Source organism: Apodemus sylvaticus, chromosome 14 (genome assembly GCF_947179515.1).
Source record: "Apodemus sylvaticus chromosome 14, mApoSyl1.1, whole genome shotgun sequence".
NCBI lineage: Eukaryota > Metazoa > Chordata > Mammalia > Rodentia > Muridae > Apodemus > Apodemus sylvaticus.
Genome location: NC_067485.1, coordinates 80,737,882 through 80,758,791, shown reverse-complemented (window position 1 = coordinate 80,758,791; position 20,910 = coordinate 80,737,882). Strand labels below are relative to the sequence as shown.

The following is a 20,910-nucleotide window of genomic DNA, read 5'->3' as shown; positions in this document are numbered from 1 at the left end:
TCAACCCTTTCCGCTGGCACGGGTGACACTGGTGGTGCAGTGGGAAGCCAGCATGTGTGGGGCCGAGTGGGCCTGGACACCCATGGGCAGGGCCATGAGGGAAGCTGAAGAAGGTGCAGCTGCTGCGGACATGGCTGAGCGAGGTGCTGCTGGAGGACTGTAACAAGCAGACCAGACTCTCCTCCCCAACTCTGCCTTGTATGATTAGGAAGAAGACAGTGACAGCGATGCGGACTTGTGCAGGAGCCATGTGCTATCCACCGCGGACCCGAGTGTGGTCAGCAGTGCATGGGGCAGTGCAGCAGGTCCATGCTCTGGTGTTGGGGACCAGGCGGCGGGGCACTGGCCCCAGGCCTCTGCTGCGGGTGCTTCAACCCCTCACATCTGCCGGCCTCCCTTTCCCCCTCTCCTCTCCCCTCTCCAGTTCTCTGGGCACAGCCACCAAGTTCAGCACTGGAAGTAGCACAGGAGGCCAAAGCCGCCCAGCCCATGCCCTGAGAGGTCTCCAAAATCTGCATCCACAGGGCATTGGTCAGCCCCTTCTGCTCTGGCTGGATCCATCCCCTGCGCTGCCTGTGGCACCCAGACCCATTGTGCCCTGTGCCAGCCATGAGGATGGACCTCCCTGGGCTACACTCCAGTGAGCAGGGATGGGCGTGGGTGGGTGAAAACTTAATTTTTCTATCAATTTGGGCCGCCATTTGAACCTAACTACTGCCATCTCCAGGAAGCACTGTGAGGATATTGTATGTATCTAATTTTGTATATTTCTTTGGAAATATTGCATATCTTTGATGATTTATATGCCTTCTTTTAACACAACAAAATGAAATCATGCCAAGATGTTTGTAGATAATTGGAAATTAAAAACCAACACAAAACAGGTGTTCATAAATCTTAACAAAAAATTCAATTCATACTTTGAAAGTATATTTTCAAGAGAAATGGGCTTTCATTTGATCAAAGGACTTTTCCATTTTATAACTTACATGGCATAAAGCACTGGTAAGAACAACATTTCAAATTTGTTTTCCTTGATTCTGATTCTAATTATCCTCTTATAACTGAAATACTTTGCTTAACCACTGGAAGCTTAACAACCTACCCTGCTTGCCATGAACTCAGTGATGCTTTCAGTATAAATTAGCTATCCTAGAAACCTTGAACAAATCTGAGAAATGAACCAGAAACCAAATCATCCCTGTTGTTATGGTTCCTTACAACACAGGGTGCTTTATTCTGGATTATAATGGGGGTCAAATGCAAGAACAATCTGACCCTGTCAATAAGAACAAGAATGGGGCTAGACATTTTATATAACTAGACTTGATAATATATATTCATCTCATAACATTATTTGAGAAACTAATAGTAATTTTTGAATCTTCATAAAAGTATGGCAAATTAAGACTTCGTTCAAATTCAAGAGTATGCCACATATTCTGTATTTGCCTGTAAAGAATGGAAAATGCTTTACCAAATGTTTGCAACATTTCTGACAGAAGTGTTCCTCGGATGCTTTTCTTGAGAGACATTATACACAGAAAGTGGATATTTTGGCAACACATATAACAGTATAAAAATAATTATTCCACATCTCCATATGCCATGGGAAGGAAAGCTTATTTCAGGTGAGTAAGAGCACAGAAGTATAGACACTTAACTTGCAGCAGAGTTTTAAATTTTTGGTCCTCTACAACATGAACATTAATTGTGAACTGATGATGATGGCAAAGAAAGACAGGAGAGCATCTCCCCAACAGACAGCAAGTCATGGGAATAATTTATGGAAGTCCCAAAACTATGAATCACTAGGAAACACATCACTTGTGTACTATTTTTGTCCATATATCTAATAATGTAGAACCATGAGTAGCGTGCAGGTTTTTCTTTCCAAACTAATGGTTTTGATATGGTGAAGATTTATTTGATGCATACATGTTTATGACAAATATGTGCTTAAAAATAGTAAGAATGCTATAAAAATGCTATTCTAGGATGCTATAGTAATGCTTAGAATGCTATAGTAAGGATGACACTTCTTTAGTCTGCCTAATTAATTTATCTTCCCTTGTAATATCCAGGGTATCTTGTGATGATTCAAGGAATATCATTCCTCAGGTTTCACTTAACATCAACATCTCAATTCCCGATAACAAAGGACTTTGAATATTTTTAAGTGCTTCTTTGCCTTTCAAGGTTCCTCTGTTGTGAATTTGTTTAGCTGTGTACCACCTATTTAATTAGGTTATTTGGGATTTTGAAGATTAATTTGTCGAGTTCTTCATATATTTTGTATATTAGCCTCCAGTAGGATGTAGAGTTAGTGAAGAATTTTCCCAATTTGTAGGTTGCTGATTTGTGCTAATGATGTCATCTTTTGCCTTACAGAACCTTTTCAGTTTCATGAGGTCCATTTATCAAATGTTGATCTTAGAACCTAAGCCATTGGTGTTCTGTTCTGGAATTTTCCCCCTGTGCCAAGGAGTTTGAGGCTCTTTTCCACTTTCTCTTAGACTCAGTGTGTCTGATTTGATGTTGAGGACCTTGATCCACTTGCACTAGAGCTTTTTGCACGGTGATAAATATGGATATATATTTGGACTCCTACATACAGACTAGTAGTTAGACCAGCACATTTTATTGTAGATATTTTCTTTTTTCCACTGTATGTTTGTTTATTTGTTTGCTTATCAAAGATCAAGTGTCCATAAGTCTATGCGTTTTCTTCAATTGGATTCCGTTGATTGATTTCTCTGTACCTGTAACAATACCATGAGGCTAATATCACTATTTTTTTCAGCAAAGTTTAAATCAAAGTGACCATGAGATTTTACCTCATTCTAATCAGGATGGCTAAGATCAACAGTTCAAGTGACAGCATATGCTGGGAAGGATGTAGAGAAAGAGGAACACTTGTCCATTGCTGGTGGGATTGCAAACTGGCACAACTACTCTGGAAATCAATCTGGTGATTCCTCAGAAAACAGGAAGTAGCTCCACCTGATGACCCAGCTATACCACTCTTGGCAATGTACCCAAAGGACTCCCCACCATACCACGAGGACACATACTCTACTGTGTTCAAAGCAGACTTATTTGTAATAACCAGAGGCTATAAAAAACCGATGCCCCTCAACCAAAGAATGGATTCAGAAAATATTGTTCATTTACACATTTGAATACTATTCAGTTAATACAAATGAGGACATCATGAATTTGCATGCAAATGAATGGAACTAGAAAATATGCTGTATGAGGTAACTTGGACCTAAAAGGACATGCATGCTATCCATAAGTGGATATTAGCCAAAAAGTACAGATTCAACCAAGTTAAACCATGATATGAACAAACTGCAAGAAAAAATATGGCATGATAATCTCATCAGATACTGAAAAAGCCTTTCACAAAATACAACATTCCTTCATTTAAAAAGTATTAGGAATATCAGGGATACATTGCACATAGCTAAACATTCTCAAAGAAATATACAACAACTCAGTAGCCAACATCAGACTAAAGGGAGAGAAACTTAAAGCAATTAGATGAAAATCAGTGACATGAAAAAGCTGCTCACTCTTTCCTTACCAATTCAATATAGTACTTCAAGTACAAGCCATAACAAATAAGACAATTAAAGGAGATCAATGCAATTAACAACAGGAAAGGAAAAAGTCAAAGTATTCCTATTTCTGGATAATATGATTCTAAACATAATTGACCCCCAAAATTCTACCAGAGAACACCCCTGTGGACAAACACCTTCAGCAAATTAGATGGATACAGCATAAACTCAAAGCAATCAGTAGTCTTCCTTTATACAACGAGTAAATGGGCCAAGAAAAAAAAATTAAGAAAAACACCCTTTGTGCTAGCCACAAAAATATAAAATATCTTGATGTAACTCTAATAAAGCAAGTTAAAGATCAGTATGGCAAGAAATTCAAGTGCCTGTAGAAAGAAATGGAAGAAGGTATCAGAAGATAAAAGAATCTCCCATGCTAATGGATAGGTAATTTTAATGTTGTGAAAATGGATATTTTACCAAGCAGTCTTCAGGTTCAATGCAATTCTCATCAAAAATCCCATTTTTATGGAACTTGAAAGGGCAAATCTCAACTCCATGTGGAAAATAATAAATTCAGGATAGACAACACAATCCTGAAAAATAAAGTAACTTCAGGAGAAATCACTATCTCTGACCTCAAACTGTGCTGCAGAGCAATAAGGTTAAAACTGCCTGGTGTTGGTATAGAAACAAAAGCGTGGCTACATGGTATCTAATCAAAGACTTAGAAATAAATGCACAAACCTATGGAGACTTGATTTCTGATAATAATGCCAAAATCATAAAATGAAATATATTATGCGTCTTTCACTAATGGTACTGGTCTAAATGGAGGTCTACATGTACAAAAATCAAAATACATCCATAATAATCACCATGCACAAAACTCAAGTCTAAGTGGATCAAGAACCACAAGATAAATCTGGATATGCCAAATGTCATAGTAGAAAAAGTAGGAAATAACCTTGAAAGTATTGACACAGGGGACAATTTCTTACACAGAACACCAGTGGCTCATGCTCTAAGATCAAAAATTGATAAATGGGACCGCATGAAACTACAAAGCTCTTTTAAGGCAAGGTAAACTGACACTAGGACAAATGGCAGGCTACAGATTCAGAAAGATTTTCACCAAACTTAATCTGACAGAAGGCTAATATTGAAAATTTGTAAAGGACTCAAGAAGTTAAACCCCAACAATACAAGTACTAAAATTTAAAACAATGGGATACAGAGCTAATGAGATTGTCATTAGAGGAATCTCAAATGATCAAGCAGCACTTACAGAAATGTTTAGCATTTTAGACATCAGGGAAAAGCAAATGCAAACAACTCTGAGATTCCATCTTACATCTGTCAGAATGGCTGAGGTAAAAAGTATTCAAGAGCTAGCACATGCTGGCAAGGATGTGGAGCAAGAGTAACATTTCTCCATTGCAGGTGGGATTGCAAACTGGTACAACCACTCTGGAAACCAATTTGGTAGTTTGTCCAAAACTGGGAATACCTCAAGACCCAAATTTACTGTTTCTAGTCATATACCCAAACATGTTTCAGCATTCCACAAAGACATTTGCTCGGCTGTGTTCATGCCAATTTTATTTGAAATAAATAAGTGTAGGGAGGCCCAGGTGCTGTCTGTTTAAGTTCTTTGGTTGATAGTTCAGTCTCTGAGATCCCCAAAAGTCTACCTTAGTTGAATTATTGGTATTACTATCCCCTTATGGGCTACAATCATTCTTCCTATTCTTTCTGAAGAAGCCCCAAGATCTTCAGAGACTGGATAGAACCTAGGTGTTCCTCAACTTAAGAATGGACAAAAAAATATGTAGTAATTAAACAATGAAATACTATTCAGACATGAAAAACAAATACATTTTAAATTTTTCAGGGATAGATGGTTCTTGAGAATATCATCCTAAGTGAGGTACCCAGTTGCAAATGTATATGAACAGTATGTATACACTCATAATTGAATATTAGCCATAAAATGAAGGACACTCATGCTGCATTCCACAAATCCAAAGAGGCTAGACAGAAGGAGGGCACAAACAAGGATGCTTGAGACTCACTTGGAAGGAAGAATGGAGTAGTGGTGGAAGGCAGATGGAAGGAGGGAACATTGTGGGAGAGAATAATTGAAGGAGAGAGGGGGTTGGTGTGTTGAGGAATGTGGAGGGGGATGGGGGGTGTCAGGATTGCTATAAGAATTACTGTAAAATGCAAATTACTGGGTAGTGGGAAGGTAGGATGGATCTCCAGGAGAGACAAAGAAATGGGATAGGGGAAGAGCCCAAAAACAGTGGGGGTGCCCTTAGCAGTGACTCAAACATTTAGGATATAGAGTCTTAGGAGGCTGCCTCCTGTGGCCAGGCAGGATCTCCAGTCTGGCAATAGGGACACCAACCAACACACAAAACTTCTGAGAGAAAACTTGTCCTTTTTCCAAGAAGTAGAGGGACTGTGGATAGAGCAGAGATTGAGAGAACAGCCAACCAATAACCAGCCCAACTGGAAATGCATCTCATTTACAAGCACCACACCCTGACACTATTAATGATACTCTGTTATGCTTGCAGGCTAGAATCTAGCATGGCTGTGCATTATACGGCTCCAACAGCCAACTGACACACACAGATGCCCACAGCCAATTAGTGGAAGGAGCTTGGGGCCTCTTCAGAAAGAATAGGAAGTATTAAGAGGATAGTAATAGCAACAATTCAACTAATGTGGACCTTTGGGGATCTCAGAGACTCAACCATGAACCAAAGAACTTAAACACACAGGACCTGGGCCTCCCTACACATATGTAGCAGATGTGCAGCTTGGTCTTTTTGTAGGTCCTAAACAACTGGAGTGGGGTCTATTCCAAAACGTGAGTTCTATACTTGGGATCTGTTCATCTAGCTGGGCTGCCTTCTCTGACCCCAGTGGAAAAGGAAGTACATAGCCCTGCAGAGCCTTGAAGAGCTGCTGGGAGATAGGGCGTGGACGAGGGACTGGAGTTGCCACAGCACAGTCCCACGGACTAGGTTGTGACACACCAGCAAGGCATGTTCTCAGTCTGGAAGTCTGTCAGGGTTAGAGTCTTGGCAGACTAAGTCTGGTGAGGGCTTGACCCACAGATGGCTCCTCCTCTCTACAGCCTTGTGGGAGTGAAGGGTGTCCGGAGTTCACTGGGACCTCTCATAAGGGTGCTCATTCAGCTCGCAGAGTTCTGCCCTTTGCCTTGTCACCTCCCATGGCCTTATGTCCCAGTTCCATTCCCTCTGATCTTGATTTCACCACAGTGGGGCCTAGCATGCAACCCTGGCTCACACCCCCTCATATTGCCAAGATCCTCCACATCAGTGGCCAAGCTGACTGCTCAGGGGTGGGCTGCGGTGACTCCCCTAGGGATAAACTTCACAAAAGTCCCCAGGGTCACTGGCTCACACAGGCCTTCCCTCAGCCACCCACGTTCCCTCCAAAAGATAATGAATAGTTGTTTGCTGGGTATGGTCGCTCATGCCTTGTCCATACTCAGGAGGCCAAGGCAGATGGATATAAGTTTGAGGCTAGCGTCAGCTAATTAGTGAAAGTCTGTCTCAGAAATTCCAAGAACCAAACAAAATACTAATATAAGGTTGTTGTACTAAGCCTCGACGTTCCGGGGTGTTTGGTACACAGGGTTACTGGGGTGGTGGGCTGTGACTAGATGCTCTGCTGATTTCTATTTGACTTCTCTCTTGCTTCTTCTTGCTTTTTGTCTCAGTCTGGATGTCCTGCCACGCCCCTCTCGCCTTAAAAATAGACCTGTGCAGGGTCCTTCTCTCTAACCTCATGAAAGGCATTATCTCTGATCCTGCATTCAGAGAGGAAGTGTCTTGGCAGGTGCAAGGCAGGGAAGGGGCTGCGGGTTGTCAGCACACCAGGGCCCAGGGTGTTTATTCTCACCCTCTCCCACTCCTTGAGGCCCATCTCTGAGCCCTCTCTGGGTCACCTGCTATTTGTACTAAGTTGGAAACCTGGTCCGCATGCAGTTATCCTGTTTCCCACCAGAGCCTCGCACAGTCAGCCCATCAGTAAGACAGCACACATGATTCCATGCTCTGGAATTTAAACAGCTGTTACCACCTCTTTTAAAACATTGTGTTTTGTAAGTAGCCAGTCCATATTTCAATTTCAGTCTCTCTGTTCTTTCTAGCTTTTTATCACACACCAGAGATTTCTTTGCAAACACAACTACATCTCTGGCGCATCTTTGACAGGCTGGATTCTTCAGTCAACTACCTCCATGGCTCTTGGAGACCACAGAGGACAGAGGCAGGTCCTTACTGTGCAAACTCAGGTCCGCAGCACACACTATCACCAATTTTCTCGTTTGTCAATGTGTCTCCTTAGCAGCCTCAAGCTACAATATTGGGGGTTGGGTGTGAGGAATTAAACCATCCTTCAGTCATTCTTTGCTGTGCACACTGCCAGCAGTCTACTCTACCCATGGGAAGCTTGGCTTTGAGCCTGTGGCAACAGAGCGGGCAGGGGCTGCGTGAGTAACTGGGCCTCTTGCAGATGTTCACTGCCTGCCACAGTGAACAGGGCGCTCCCTGAGTAACGCTGTGTCCAGTGAGGAGCAGGACTAGACTCCACCTATAGTTTGAGGATTGCTGCAACTACTTTTACTCCAGTCAGGATCAAACAAACTCTCTGTGGCCCAGATATGCGACTGAGAAATGGCGGCTCACTGTTGTGTGAGCCCTTACTGTGTGTGGAGTTGTCTGATAAGTCAGGATCGAGGTGCTCTAGTTAGGGTTTTATCAGGCTGAAGCAAGTAAGCACACCTGAGAATAGGAACCTCTGTTGGGAAAAATGCCTCTACCAGATGGCCCACTAGGCGAGTCTGTGGGGGCGCTTTCTTGATTGATGATTGATGTGGCAGTGGAACCTCTTGGTTCCAGAGGTTTCAGTTCATCAGGACAGGGAGGGGCTCAAGTCATGGTGGCCAGAAGTAGGAGGGGAGAGTAAGGAAGAAAGGAGAGAAGGGAGCGGAGGGGAGGAGTCAACACTGTGGGCTTTCCTCCTTGCCCCGCCCCTTTTCCCTCTGGCTCCCAGGCTGGAATAGCGCTGCCCACCACATTCAGGGACAGACTCCCCACCTTAGTCCTCTGTGGAAACGCCCTCATGTACACATCTAGAGTGCTTCCTTTGCTAACCTGATCAGCAATTTTCAGTCCAATTAAGTTAACAATATTAACCATCACAGCAAGGCCAGCTCAGACTAGTACCGAAATACTGACCCCACCTCAAGCCAGAACTCAAAGCCTGGACTTGCTTTCCCAGCACCTGCAGAGCAGTGGCTCATGACTGTCGGGAACTACAGTACTTGGGGATCCAGCGCCCTCTTCTGGCTTCCACTCACATTGCACGCACGTGGTTCTCAGACACACAGAGGCAAACACACAAACATTAACATAAAATTGTTTTCGAAAGCCAAGGCAATAATTAACACCAAGAAAAAAATCTGTAGAAGAAATGGGAAGTTGACATTTCCCCAGGCACAGCACAAACAGCGAGCGCTTGCTTAATCTAAGAGTGGGACGCGCCCTGTTGGGAAGACCGGAAGGAGGTCAGGGAGGGGGTGAGAGTAAAAACACCAGGTTCTCACATGCCTGCAGAGAAAACAAACAGGCAATATTATTACAGTGTCAACCCAGGAGAAAAACAAAGCAATGTCAACAACCCGCTGACCAGTGCAGCTCAATTATATACAATTATATGTATATAATTTTATATGTGCATATGTATATAAAATCCTGTGCATATGCATATTTGTACACATAAATGTATACATATATATCATATACATATACATGTTCACATATACATATACATAAGGGAGGGGTGGTGTCTCACTCCTGCAATCTCACTATCATTTTGGAAGCAGAGGAGGAGGCTCCTACAAGCTCAAGGCCAGCTTAGCCAGGGCAACATCAAAGAGACCCAGCTGTACTCTGATGTCAGCCCCAGCTTGTTAAGAGCAGCAGCAGCAGAGGATTCCAGCCTCTGCCACGTCCCTACATCCTATAAGCTGTGGACTGCCTCCCTCTTCTACCAGGCCATGTGTTTTAAAAGATCCCCTAAAAGGAGCTACACCTGTATGTAGAGCAGGCATCAAGGGACTCAGGCTCATTGTCTGACACACACCATGCCCCAAGCTTCTGTAGGCAAAAGCCCTCCTCTCACTCGCCAGTTGGATGCCCTTGGTTTCAGGTCCCCCTCCACAGTCTCTGACAGACTTAAGTCCTTCACATACATGGCCGGCCACCTCCTCTGGCCTTACTATCTAACTCCTACCTGTTCTTCTGTCTCCAGTACTAAGAGTCTCAGAACCTTCTGGAAAAAAAGTGTCTATTCCAATCACTTCCTCTTCACCCTGCTGGCAAGAAGGGATTCCCTTTGGAGGGATATGGGGCAGCTGAACCCACATGTGACCCTGGACAGATCCAATGCCTTGTTGGTCACATGCACTGTGATCTTGCAGGGAAGAGAATGACATATACGACAGGCATGAACACATGGGTGATTCCTGCGAACAGGACAAACCAGCAGGCATCGTAGATCAGGAAGGCACGGTGAGGGCTGGCCAGATGGCTCAAGGGATAGAGGTGCTTGCCATCCGAGTCTATCCACTGAGTTTAATACCTGGACCCACCTGGTAGAGAGACCCAACCCCTGGCTGTGCTCTACCTACACATGAGCAGAGCCTGTGTGCACACACACATCTACATAAACAAAAATGCCTTAAAACAAGTAACAGATAACATACACACACACAAAGGGTAGGAAGGGGTTGGCTTGATTGAATAATCCCCGATATAGCAGGGAAACTGAGTCCACAGCACAGGGCTAACCAGGAACAGCTCAGCCCCCTTGATGAGGAGGAGGCTCAATTTCTACCCACAAGAGCAGAGCAGGGAGCTGGCCCAGCTGTGGGAGGCTCCTGGCTACACCAGCATCCACAGGGCCTTCTCTATGAGCTTCCTTCCAGCCTTCCCCCAGTGGTGGATCTACCTCCTTGGGGGACAGAATGGGCGCCCTGGGGCTTGCTTTATTTTAAGTGTCAATTTTGCTCTTCCCACCACCAGGGAACTTTTGGTTTCCAAGTTGCGGAGACTGGCAAAGTATGGGGAGAGATGTGTCCATCTCTGGCTGTCCCTCCCCTGCTGGGATGACTCCCCAGAACACACAGCAAAACCCCAACTCTCTCCGAGGCATTCAAGCCTTTCCTCTGTCCTCTCTCCCACAGCCCCTGTCCCCACCATCTTCAGCTAAGTAAGTTAGGCCAATTCTGTCCTAGAAGTGTCTTGAATCTCAGACTGGAGTATCTTCTGTAACTACAGACTCCCAACAACACAGGTCCTGTTCTTTGGGGGGTAAGGGGAAAGGCAGGGGAGGGGGAGGAGGGAGAGGGAGAAGAGGAAAGGAAGGAGGAAGAGGAGGGAGAGGGAGGAGGGGGAAGGGGAGGGGAGGAGGAAGAGGGAGAGGGAGGAGGGGGAAAGGGAGGGGAGCAGCTTGCCAATTGACTGCTGTTACATTTCTAGGCTCTGGAAGTCTGACACATCCATAAAACAGTGATTTGACCAGTGTGGTGGCGCATGTCTGTAAACCCAGCACAGGAGGATTGCTTTTAACTTAGAAGTTAGCTTGAGATACTGTAAGAGTCTCTTGGAAGACCCCCACTCAATAAGGCCACAGAGACCGGAATCGCTGCAATCTTCAAGAGGTTTATTGTTCCAGTGTACATGCAGGCATGAGGAGACTCTGAGCTCACAAAGCACACCCTTTTTAGAGCATTTTGGCGGGCAGTTCTGAGGTCACCTGAGTTTCACGATTGTGATTGGTTACCCTGGGCAACATTTAAAATTATTAGTCAACTCGAATGGGGAGGTTGTCTCTGCATTTGGCCTGGTCCTGCTCACCTTGAGGTATTTGTGGTATTTCAGGGCATTGTCTTTTTTGTAGTCACTTCCCTCTCTGGCCTCACCCTAGGCAGGGTGCTTCCCTTTAGGCCTTTTCCATACCTATCCTCCCCAGGAAATCCAGGGCAGAATGCAAAGTTTCTGTCCAGCTGTGAGCCCCAGTTCTTAGTCGTGGGGAGCTGGCCTGCTGTTTCTGACAGGGTTCTCAGAATACATAGGGAGTTCCAGACCAGCCTGGGCTACAGAGTGAGACCCTATCTAAAATAAAACCAAACCAGGCTGGGCAGTGGTGGCACAGCCTTTAATCCCAACACTTGGGAGGCAGAGGCAGGCAGATTTCTGAGTTTAAGGACAGCCTGGTCTACAGAGTGAGTTCCAGGACAGCCAGGGCTATACAGAGAAACCCTGACTTGGGGAAAAAATAAAATAAAATAAAGCCAAACCAAAACCCAAGCAACATGCCCACAGCAATGTGAATATTGTCCTGCTCACTGATTGTGTGAGAAAGAAAGGAACATGACAGGATACATCCAGTGTCCAATGGAATTGGGTGAGAGGGAGCGATGTGGACACGCCCCTCAGCGCTCCTGTGCATGTGTGTGCATGTGCATGTGCATGTGCTCTCTCTCTCTGCCTCTCTCTCTCTCTGCCTCTCTCTCTCTCTCTCTCTCTCCCACACACACACACACAAACACACACAAACACACACACAGTCCCACCACCATCCTGCATGTCTGTGGCCCATGCTGAGTGCAGCAGGACAGGGACCAGGCTTGCTGAAGCCTCAGGTAGAACCCCGCCCACCTCTGTTCTTGCTGTTGTGTGGTCTTGACTGCACAGAGGCTGCACAGTGGACTGGCCATCCATGGATGCAAACAAGGGTTGGACACTCTACAGAGCCTGGGCAGGGGGAGGCAGGAAGGAGCCTGAATCTAGTGGGGATCATCATGAGAAATCACCCTATGGCAGACAGTACAGGGTTCAGAGAGGGATCGGGAGCTACCAGGATGCACAGCACATGCAGAACCCATCCACAAACCAGACCTCACTTTTTCATGAGGATCCCATCTGGTCACATAGCTAAGGACCTGATCATCTCTAGGTGGTCCCAGCTTTGGATATGAGGGTATAGGACAGAGCTGTGTGTTACATGTGCTGCACAGTGAAATGGCCTAGGAGAAGTGTCCGGGGCTGGAGAGCCAGGTTCTGAAGGAATAGAGGTGACAGAGCTGCAAACCTCCCAAGGAGGCAGGTTAGAGGTTCACCAGGCACAGTGACTGGCTTAGAGGCAGAGAAGCCGGGACACAGCAGCTTCTGGGGCAATCTATGGCACGGAGGTGGAAAGAGCGACCTCCCAGCTTTCCTCCCATATCAGGAGGTCACAGAGCAGAGCCAGGTTCAGGACCCCTATGGGTATGGGGCAGGATGAGGGTCGTAGAGCTGGTCCCATCTGCCACCACCTTGAGCAGCTACCTGAATGCTCCCCAACTGGGCCAAGTCCCCAGCCATTCATCTTGCCCAGCTGTGTCTCTCCCTTCTGCCAGAAAAACCTGGCACCACTAAGGAGCAGCTGAGACACAGGGTTCCCCTGCCTGCTTAGGTCCTGACTCAGTGGAGGTCACCATGGGTGGTGAAGTGCGGCTTTGGAGCTATGGAATTTTGTGGTTAGTTCTGTGGTACCTGGTCATGTCACAGTTAAGTAGTGAAAGGTTTTGTGTGTGCATTTGTGTCTCTTTGTGTACATGCCTAGGTGTGTCTGATTCCCTGGATTTATCTGTACCTGGTGCATGCACATATGTGTACATGTGTTTATAGTTCCAGTCAGAAGGGCAAAGACCAAGTGTTACCTCAAAAAACCTGGAGCAGAATCAGTTCCCTGTAGTTATAAAGGAGGTATGAAGCATTCACACATGCATGCACACATATGCACATATGCTTGTGCAAGCTCATGTGTTCCTTGCAGTCATGAGGGCACTCTGCATACAGGCCTGTCCATACACAGTCACACATGTATGTATACATACATTCAAGCTCATGTTCTCTAGTCTGGGGAATTAAGGCACTTGTAGAGCCCAGATCAGCTAAGCCCCGAGTCTGAGGAATAAGCAACGAGGCCTGAATTGTGTAAGTGTGCACACATATGTGTGCATGTATGTGTGTAAAGATGTGTGAGCGTGTGCATGTATATGTGTGTAAAGGTGAGAGAGTGTGCATGTGTGTGTGTTTTATATGTGTGGGCATACACTATGCACATATACATGGTTCATGTGTGTGTGGAGGCTGAGGTTAATGTGAAGAACTATCCCCCATCCATAGCCACCTTATTCATTGAGGCAGGATCTCCCAATCAAACCCAGAGCTCACTGATGTGGCTAGTCTTTCTAGCTGGGACCTGTCACCTTCTGAGGTTGGAATTAGAGGTCACCACACTGACCTAATATTTATGCATGATTTGGGGATCCAAACCCCAGATTGTGAACTACAACTCTGGCTTTCAGGCTTGCATAACAAATCCTTTAACCACTTGTCTGTTTCCCAAGCTTGACTTAGTTTGTTTGTTTAAAAGTATTTCAATGTAGCCAGCTTTTCTGATCAGAGCGTGCACCTGGCTGGGCCCTGGTTTGCGGGTGGCCCTGCTCTGAGCTGGTGAGACCCTTCAGTCACTGCCTCAACAGTTCACTGTAGAAACTGCAGAATCGGGAACTGCAAGGAAGGGACTCGCAACCCTTAGCTCTAGTGCTCACTTGCTCCTGACTTTCCCCTGCAGCACATGCCAGACACCGGGCTGTACTGGGTCGGATGTGCGGATGCACTGGGGGTGGGGGGTGGGGTTAGGCGGGCACATGTGTTCTGCCTCTTCTGCTTCATACAGCCTCACTTGGGCAACATGGCTTCAAAGATACTTTGTAATTTTTTGTGTGATATGTCTGTCTATGTGCATGGGAGAGCAGGTGCCCAAAGAGGCCAGAGGCAGTGGATCCCCTGGAATTGGAGTTATAGGTGTTGGGAGCATACAAAATGGATGCTGGGAACCAACTGGGTCCCCTGGAAGTCCTCTTAACTGCTGACTCAGCTTCCCAGCATCCTCCAAGATGCCCCTAGTGGCTCCATAGCACTCTGCCTTCAGATTATATTCTTTCTTTCTTTTTCTTTTTTCCTTTCTTTCTTTTTTTCCTGTTATTTCGTAGGTTTTTTTTAAAGATTTATTTTATGCATGTGAGTACATTGTATTTGTCTTCAGACACACCATCAGCAGGCAACAGATCCCATTACAGATGGTTGTGAACCACCATGTGGTTTCTGGGAATTGAACTCAGGACCTCTGGAAGAGCAGTCAGTGCTCTTAACCGCTGAGCCATCTGTCCAGCCTGGGTCATCTGCTTTTTTTTTTTTTTTTTTTTTTTGGGTTACAAAAGCCCTTTCATAAAGCCATTTTTAAACAAACCAAACCAAAAGGTTTACAAAAGAAAAGAAAAAGATACAGAAAAAGAATAACTTGCTTATGTCCCCAAGAGAAGAAAAAAATAAAGGGGACAGTACCAACATGCGCAACAATAAAGGGTTCTTTTCCTTATTTCTTAAGACAAAATACAAGCAAAGGATACACATACTTAAAACAAAGTTCAGGAGCAGATAGCAGTCCTGGAAATCCTTCAATCGGAACAAGGCAGGAGTTTGTTGTTGCTGTTGTTTATGCAAATGCGTACATACCAGGATATGTAAATGTAGGAAATGAAGTATCACATCAGACCATCACATGAGTCTACCAATGCACATTGCATCTATAATTCATGAACGTGGTCAACAAAATCATGTTCATTTCAACTCAGTTTCATTTAAATTAAAAAAAAAAAACCTTTAAATAAAGTGGTTACATTCAAACTTTAGCTTCCTTAGTACCATGCTGCAGATTTCAGCACTGCTAAGGTATTGCAAGAATGCCCAACCCTCTGTTGTCTAACCATGTATCAAGCCACACTGCAGTATGAAGAAAAGGATGCCAGGCTCTTAGCCATGGCCTAAGACAGGTTAGGCTAGCTTCCTGACCCTTTCTGCTCAGAACATGAAAGATTGAAGACTAAAATGGAGGAAGACTGGGAATTTTTAGAACTGGCAAATTAAGTCTAAAAGGTGAATGAAGACAAACTGATTGTGGCAGCTGGGCAACCTGGCAAAGTCTTATGCCTTGCAGGAATGAAGCATAAAAGGTTTGCTGCAATATGTTCATGGTACACAGACTATGTAGAGCTCTTATTTACAAATCTTGTAACAAATACTTCCAGAGGAAAAGGAAATAAATTCACTAACTTCCAGAATGACAAAGGTTTAATTGCCAGACATTTACAAACACACACTCACACATACCCACATCACACTTCAGGGTTTTATACATGTTATTTTTAGGGCATAACTGAGTACTATACTTCCCAACCCTCCATAAAAAGCAAAATCCAACCAAACAAAAAAACCCCAAACCAACCAATTAAACAAAAACAACACCCCCCCAAATCAATTTACCCTCTCCCATGATCTAGAAAACCCCCCTCTCCCAATATACAAAGTATCCACCCAACTGTGATGCTCTACAGTCACGGAGCATGCTCAGATGTCACCAGGTCATTCTGCATTGGCATGGTAACAGGTAGGCATATGGGATCCTCCTAGTGGTTAGCACAATCACACCACTGTGAATTAGGCTTTGAACAAAAGTATAATCTATGGATTTGATATTCAGAATTCAGAATCATGTATTTTCTTTTCTAAGACAAAGGGAAAAGGAGGTTCAAATAGCAACATGGCTATTGATAGTTTGACATCGCAATACAAAAACAAAACACCTTCCCCATCTTCAAGTAACTCAGCAGCTTCCTCCAGAGAGAAAATGACAATATTCTACCCTAAGAGCGACCAGTGGCTTTAACTTCCCCTCCCCTTTGGCTTGTTCCTGACCTCCATCTGCACACCGTGAAGTACTGAGCCTGCATTTCTTCCTACCCAGTCACAGGTGGGACTGTTTCTTGTGTAGCTTCTGGGGCTACTGGTAAAGAGAACTGTCCAAGCAGGCACTGATTCACAGCAGCAACAAAGCTTTGTTTTCTTTTATTCAAGTCTGGTCTGGCAGGGGCCCCTAAACCTGAGTTTTGTTTACACTATTTCCCTCTCTAACCTGCCACCTACATGTTCCTGGACATAAAAATAAGAAAAGTCCATTTTAAAAAGTGTCACCTATCATGGTGGCATTAATCCCAGCAGTGTGTGAGTGAGGGGTGGGAGAAAAAAGACTTTCAGAAAGACCACAAAGTGAAGCCAGGCCTCAAAAAAAGGTCAAGATCAGCTGAGTATATTCATCAAAAGTCCTTCTAGATCATAACCTCAAATTCCACTGATTTTTATGTGGAAGAAAATGCTATCTGAACTAGTACCATATATAAGCATTGAAGACAGGGGAAAAAAATCAGTTATTTTGAAAACAAAAAGCCATGAGTTTAAGATCAGTCAAGTATCAAGTTGAAGGCCAGCCTGGGGCACTCAAAATACTGGGGTTTCCGGTAAGGTATAAGGACTCTCACTACCCTAGAAAAAGAAGCACTCATTCCACAACTTTCCCTTTGTAAGGTGGATATGGAGAGGGAGGTACTGAAAGCAGTTACGTGTTTCAGCAGATCTTTAAATAGACCCTTCGGGTCCTCTCTCCCAAACCCCATCAGCAGTGGAGGGTTAAAAGCAGCAGTAAGTCGCCACTGGGCAACATGGAGGCTACCATTTCTGACAGGGGGAGACAAAGGCTTTACCCAGGGCCCGGAGAACTAGAATGTAGTGTTAGCTGAACTGCTACATCTATTAAAGAGGTAAATCTAGCCGAGCTTCCAACAGACAAGCACCTTCTAATGAACATCCCATTCCCGAGCACTGCAAATCAAGACAGTGAATACACTGCCGCTTCACTGTAGGCACACTCGAAAGAAAAGGAAAGAAAAGGGAGAGGAAGGCATGGAGGTGCCAAGGGCCAGGCATTATGAACACACCCTCGTGCCATCATTACACCTAACTGCTGAGCACCTGTTTCCAGTTGAGTCACATTAAATGTCTTCCTGTTTGCATGCATGGGATTTGAAGGAAGACCAGAGTGTTATAAACCACTAAAAAAAGTGAAAATAAAGGTCACTTAGAGCCTGTGTGATCACTTGAGAATTAGAAAATATATCTTCAATCTAATGAGTTGGTTTTAAAAGGGATTCTAAACAAGTCCAATCAGACACACCTTTTACACAAGTAACCTAAAAGATAGTATTATTTCTCAATAGGTAGATAAAATCAGAGATGCTAGTGCAGATTATTAAAGACACTGTTAAAAAATTGAGGCTTAAGTTGAAAGAGACCCTACCCACAAATTTTCATGAAACATAACCTAAAAAAAGCCCAGATGTCACTAGGAATGTAAGACTGAGTTATAAACCCCTAAAAGGGAGAGGTGCCTGGTGGAAATGGGAGTCTCTTCTTTCCTCAAGGACCGGTTCCTGAGCGAGCACGCCCACCACAGCAGACAGAATCCTCTGTCATATCCACGACACAGATCACAGTGCTGCATCCCACTACAGACCACAGCAATCCAACTGCTTATGTTTAAGTTTCTATTTTTGGCCATGTTAAAACTCTATCATTAGCAGTGCAGGGTTGAAATAACTCTCTGCCACTAGGTGTTTTATTCATTCATTTATTTATTTTAAAGCAGATCTAAGAATGTTCTTTAAAGTGTCTTAAAAACCAGAGTAAAAATATTTCTTAAATAACCCTTTGTCTTACGAAAACCTATTAAGAAAATGACATTGTCTGAGACAAACATGTCACTTAAAAAACACAAAAGCAGAACACTGAGGAAGCAAATTTAGCTTAAGTGCAGAAAAATATACAGAAATTACTCCACTAAATCTTTAATTTAGTAGCATAATAGGACCCCTAATCTTTGCATCTGGTCTACTGGAGAATGAGACCTGAATGTGGAGGATCAAACCTATAGATGATCTGTCCTTGATGCTTTGCTAAGGTATCTAGACTGTTATCAATGGCACATAGGCACCCTAAAATACAGTTTGCTCATCCCATTGGGGCTCAGGCTCTTGCTTTAAAAAGAAACATGAATAGAAGGGAGGGGCCAGACCAACTAAGATGCAAACAAGCCCACAGTATGGAAGCAGAAGGAGGAGGAAGGTGTGAGGCTATGTCATTATCCTGTTACTATGAAGGAAAGATTTAAATATCAAAAGGAAACAACTGTTTCTATCCCCAAATAAAAATAGTATGGTTCATGGGTCCTCATTTCAATTATTTGTATTCATAAAGGATAAATCTCAATCTTTTGTATCTGAGCTTCACACTAACTCCAACTTTATTTGCTTAAAACTTTTAACATCATCAGCCTGCGAAAAAATGCACTGTGAGGTGTAGACTCATCTTGTCATTGAAATTCAAAGAAATCTCTTTTTAATTTTTGATCATTGGTAAAAACTTTACCCTAAAACAGGATGTATTTTAAAAACTTGAATCAATGAAAACATGAAAGAAATATGAAATTAAGACTGATTCTGGTGGCCCACTTTAAAAAAAAAAAAGATCATTATGAAGACAAAAGAACCAATGGCTCTGAATCTCTTTGAGAATAACAAATATACTAAGTTCCAGGAACACCATTCCCTCCACACCCAAGGAAATAATCTGAGTACTGAGTTAACAATCCAGAATTCATGTTCACCTCCCGACTGCTGTGTCACTAGTACAAATTTAAGAGTCATGATTCTTTTTGACATTTACAGTTTAAACATATAAGCTCATGTTAAATAACAACTTGTCTGTCAAAAGTACAGGAAAAGAAAGAACAATTATTTAATTAAAACCTTTTTAGTTTTTTGTTTTTGATTACAGTTCAAGATGCTGTTCTTTAGCAAAAAGCCGTTTCCATAGCGTCCACCTCAAATCTTATTGCTTTGCAGCCATGGCATTCCTTCCCTCCATTAAAAACACAATCCAGTGATTAATTGACATGGCTTTTGTAGGGGGAGGGGATTGGCAAAGAAAAGACTGAGACAAAATGGCAACTTAAACACGTAAGCATACAATGGGTTTGAGAGAGAAGAGATAGATGATAGAGAGGAAAACATTATTCTAGACAAATGAAATAGCACTGAAAGCCCAGGAGTCGAGCCACAGCCCAAACCGTGTCCTACGGAGGTTTCCTTTTCTGTTTCTAATACAACCTCTCCCCAAATATCACTTTTAATCTTCCCCGGAAGCGGCTTCATCTTCAGAGCCTTCGTCCCCAGACTTCTCGAGTGGGGGGCTCGCAGACGTCTTCTTTTCTGGAGGGCTTTCTGCTTCCTCATCCTCTTCTTTGGGAGAAGGAGTTTTCTCCTTCGATGTCTTTGATGCTGTGGGGCGACCCACTTTCCCTTTGCCTTTCTCTGGACTCGGTGTCACTGTAGCCTTTAGTCTGGGTTTGGGCATTTTCTTTTCTTTTCTCTCAGGTTTGGACTTCTTAACCATCTTTTTGTTTTTCTTTTTTGAACTGCCATAATCACTATCATCGTCGTCTTCCATTAGGAAATCTTCATCGCTGCCAGAATCTTTCTCCTGGAATGGCGCCTCATCATCTTCTTCTGGCTCTTCCTCACTGCCAACATCTTCCAAGAGCATCTCTCTCTGCTTAGAAGCTGCTTTAGATGCTGCCTGCCGTTGCTGGTGTACATTTTTATGATCATCTTTTTCATCTTCACTGTCTTCTTTGTGTCTCTTGCTTTTCTTTTTTCTGGAGCCTGATCTTTCCTGAGTGCTTTCCTCCTGGGCGTCCATCTCATCATTGCTGTCCAGGATGTCACAGGGCTCACCCACCCCGGAGAGAGCCTCCTCCGCAGGAACCTGGGACACTTCCAAGCCACAAAGAGATTTTACTTCCTGTTGAACAGTGTTGGCCACGGCTTTCTTGACCCGACCAGACCTGACCACCGCCGGATCCGAGTTGGCATAGTCCGCCACGGTCATTCGGCCCGAGCAGGCGTCGTGGGCCCGGAACTTGAGCCGCTTTCCTCTCTTGGGCATGATGACAGTGTCCGGACGAGGCCCGCCTAGCTGGCCGGGGCCCCGGGCCATGTCTCTGCCCCAAGAGCCGGCTCCCGGAGCCCCCGGGTCATCTGCTTTTAAGCCACTCTGTGTAATGGGAACTGCAGGACTTATTTTCATGCACCCCCTTTGCCCACTGTATGTTAATGAGGAGCGAAAGGCCTGTGGTGTTTTCCCAAGATCAGATCTTTGCTCCCTAGAAATATGTGTCCACAAACTTGTGTGGTGCCTAAGTGTTTCTGTGCTACAACTTGCCCGGTGAGAACACAACC

At 44.2% G+C, this 20,910-nt stretch overlaps 2 protein-coding genes across 3 annotated transcripts in view; both read right to left on the bottom strand.

Moving 5' to 3' along the window:
• LOC127664664 (ankyrin repeat domain-containing protein 26-like) overlaps positions 1-20,910 on the bottom strand; it is a 288,298-nt gene that overhangs the window by 196,542 nt on the left and 70,846 nt on the right. Inside the window, exon 11 of one of the 2 annotated variants that reach the window (XR_007973219.1) lies at positions 2,628-2,762. The exons of the other annotated variant lie outside the window; for it this stretch is intronic. The gene's annotated coding sequence lies outside the window, so the exon portion shown is untranslated. Of the gene's footprint in view, positions 1-2,627; positions 2,763-20,910 lie in introns of those variants that run through there. 2 annotated transcript variants of the gene reach the window in all.
• Positions 18,381-20,699, bottom strand: LOC127664666 (nuclear ubiquitous casein and cyclin-dependent kinase substrate 1-like). The gene has a single exon (XM_052156742.1). The coding sequence runs from the start codon at positions 20,666-20,668 to the stop codon at positions 19,799-19,801; it is 870 nt and encodes a 289-aa protein (XP_052012702.1). The 5' UTR covers positions 20,669-20,699; the 3' UTR covers positions 18,381-19,798.